The sequence below is a fragment of the Zerene cesonia genome, chromosome 11 (genome assembly GCF_012273895.1).
Source record: "Zerene cesonia ecotype Mississippi chromosome 11, Zerene_cesonia_1.1, whole genome shotgun sequence".
NCBI classification, from domain to species: domain Eukaryota; kingdom Metazoa; phylum Arthropoda; class Insecta; order Lepidoptera; family Pieridae; genus Zerene; species Zerene cesonia.
The window spans coordinates 10,962,543-10,965,134 of record NC_052112.1 but is presented as its reverse complement, the minus strand read 5'-3'; the positions used below and the strand labels follow the sequence as shown (position 1 = coordinate 10,965,134).

The 2,592-nt window shown below is 43.9% G+C and overlaps 1 protein-coding gene across 1 annotated transcript in view; it reads right to left on the bottom strand.

Annotated features, from left to right (window-relative positions):
• Positions 1 to 116: 116 nt before the first annotated feature.
• The window catches only part of LOC119830455 (guanylate cyclase D), an 8,995-nt gene continuing 6,519 nt past the window's right edge, over positions 117 to 2,592 (bottom strand). Inside the window, exons 11-15 of the mRNA XM_038353482.1 lie at positions 1,795 to 2,059; positions 1,544 to 1,721; positions 1,194 to 1,309; positions 792 to 915; positions 117 to 619 (exon numbers count right to left, since the gene is read on the bottom strand). Of these exons, the coding sequence (XP_038209410.1) occupies positions 415 to 619; positions 792 to 915; positions 1,194 to 1,309; positions 1,544 to 1,721; positions 1,795 to 2,059 (888 nt within the window). The 3' untranslated portion in view covers positions 117 to 414. The remainder of the gene's footprint in view (positions 620 to 791; positions 916 to 1,193; positions 1,310 to 1,543; positions 1,722 to 1,794; positions 2,060 to 2,592) is intronic.

Sequence of the window (2,592 nt, the reverse complement as noted above, 5' to 3'; positions counted from 1 at the left end):
TTAACCACTGTACCTTGGTACAGTACCTTAGTACTTGGTAGGCGGTCAAAAAAATACGTATACTTCTAGAATAAAACACTTTTTAAGATGAAAGATTTATTTTAATTTGAAAATTTTCAAAAATACACGTTTTACCAAGTCGAAATTTTAAACGTGAGGAGCACTCGTAAAAAAAATAAATAATCGACATCAACTATCACTAATTCACGAAGACTATAATAATTATAATATTAAGAACTATGAACGACGAAGTAAAATATAATTATGAGTCGATCAAATTCCGTTAGAAACGACATTAATATTATTGTCAGGGAATTGGTGGGGATTGCGCGCGTCGCTGGCGCAGGGGAGGTGCGGTGCGGGGACGCAGCACGCGGGGCTCGGCACGCGGAGGGCGACATGGCGCAGGCTGGGCTACCGTTCGCCGTCGCTACTCTGTGACACGTCGGGACGCGTGCGGTAGCGCGGCGGTGCGGCGCGGGGAGGGGGCGCGCGCAGGGCCAGCGGCTCCTGCGCCGGAGAGGCTTCAGCGGGCCCCTCGGCCGCCGCTGCTGCTAGCGCGTCTCCCCGCTCCAGTGACCACTGCCGCCGTAGGACACGCGTGCCGCTGGTCACGCGGCTTATGCCATAAAACAGTAACGAGTATTTAAATTAGACCTAAAGCTGTTCTAGTAGCAGAATATTTTTTGTTATACAAACAAAGTAAACTTATAATAAGTTTTAACTTTAACCGACTGTAGGGTGTAGTGGCTAGCCGTAACGGGCAGCGCGGTCGGGTAGAGAGCGCTCACCGATCGGAGAGGCGCGGCGTGTCGAGCGCGCCGGCCACGGTGGAGAGGGAGGCGCGCAGGTAGCGGTAGCGCGCGCCCGCCGGCGGCGAGCTGTCCGCCGACAGCGCGCCCGACCGCTGCCAACCTGCGCGTAACCACCCTTTGTCCAAGTACATTCAATAATATTTGCGTATAGATTCTAGAGATCTAGACGTCGTTTTCAAACTGTCAACTTAATTGAGTAAATCTTAAAGACTGCTTTCTCATAAAATTAACTATTTACATTATATTAATTTTATAGGAAATTGTCCATTTATTTATCTTTTTTTTTTGTAATCTTCAAAACGCAGTGACGTGCTAGATCAAGTTCAAGCTCAATTTTCGTAAGCTACTGTACTACAAGCTACTGTAAGCGATGTTTACCGCCCGAAGAGGGGTCGGAGCACTGCCTCTCCACTGCTTGTGTAGAAAGAGGAATAGGCTCATCAGAAATATCGCTTTCATTTTCGGCTTCCGTCTCAAATAACACTTCTTCTGATCTGAAATGCATATAAGTGTTTTTTAAATATCGTAATTGTATTAATGGCCCAAAATATAATCTTCAAGATACTATTATATTAATAAAAATAAATTTAACTATAAAATAGTTGCAATTTAATATTAAAGATTTATCCAGCGTTTAAAACTAAATACATGGTTTCCATGTGATTATTATTTACTGTTGATTTATCACGCTACCTCAAACTTAAATTAATTTCAATCAATCAACCTACTCTAGCGGTGGAGGCGTAGGAAGTGTCTTATCAAAGCCGTCCTTGCCGAGCAGCCAATAGGTGTGCATAGCGCCTTTGCCCTTCACTTGCGTGAGGCCTCGCGAGCGCAGGCGATAGCCACCCGCTGCCACCAGTCGCTCCGCAGTCGCACTCGACACCTGGATGCGCCATGCTGCCCCTATACGCATATATTTACGCTAAATATACCGCTACCAATGAAGAGAAGAGCAAAACAAGTCGATCTTCGCTACCGGTAGACTCCATTCGTGACGCAGTGTTGACTGTGTCACCGAAGAGGCAGTAACGGGGCATGGTCAGTCCCACGACGCCGGCGCAGCATGCTCCACTGTGAAGTCCGATGCGCAGGTGAAGAGGCGTAGCAGGGGAATGCCGTATACGGAACCGACCAGCTAGGTGCAGCAGGTGCAGCGCCATAGTTGCCACGTTCTCGGCGTGATCCGTGCAACGTATAGGAAGCCCACCAACTACCATATAAGCGTCGCCAATGGTTTCCACCTTGAATCAAACGATGCTTTTTATACGTTTATATAATTTTACAATGTTTAATTAAGCCTTGTACCATTATTATTATTTTTGTTTAAGGCTTTTATCATTCACTAGCTGTTCGCCCCGGCTTGGCCCGTGGTACATTTATATACAGATTATGTCACTTCGGGAAGTTGCTGCTTTCTACTGCTGAAAGAATTCTTTAAGTCTGTCCAGCGGCTTTTGTGTGAAAATGTTACAAAAAATACAAATTTACTTTATTCAAACTTAATCTTTATAATATTAGTGTAGAGAGATGGAAAAAATAAATAAATATAAACATTACGTATGGGTAATGTACATACAAAATATGTATGTCTGATGGAGCGAATTTATCCATTTAGAGTGATGTCTTCCAGACATAGGATTTATCTAAATTGTCCAAAAGGTGGCTGTAAAACTAAAATATTCAATAAAATAAACATTGACATACATATAGGTCACTATTCAAAATCATATTTCAGGTCTAAAAAATATTTATGAATGAGGCGTTTAAAAGCAGT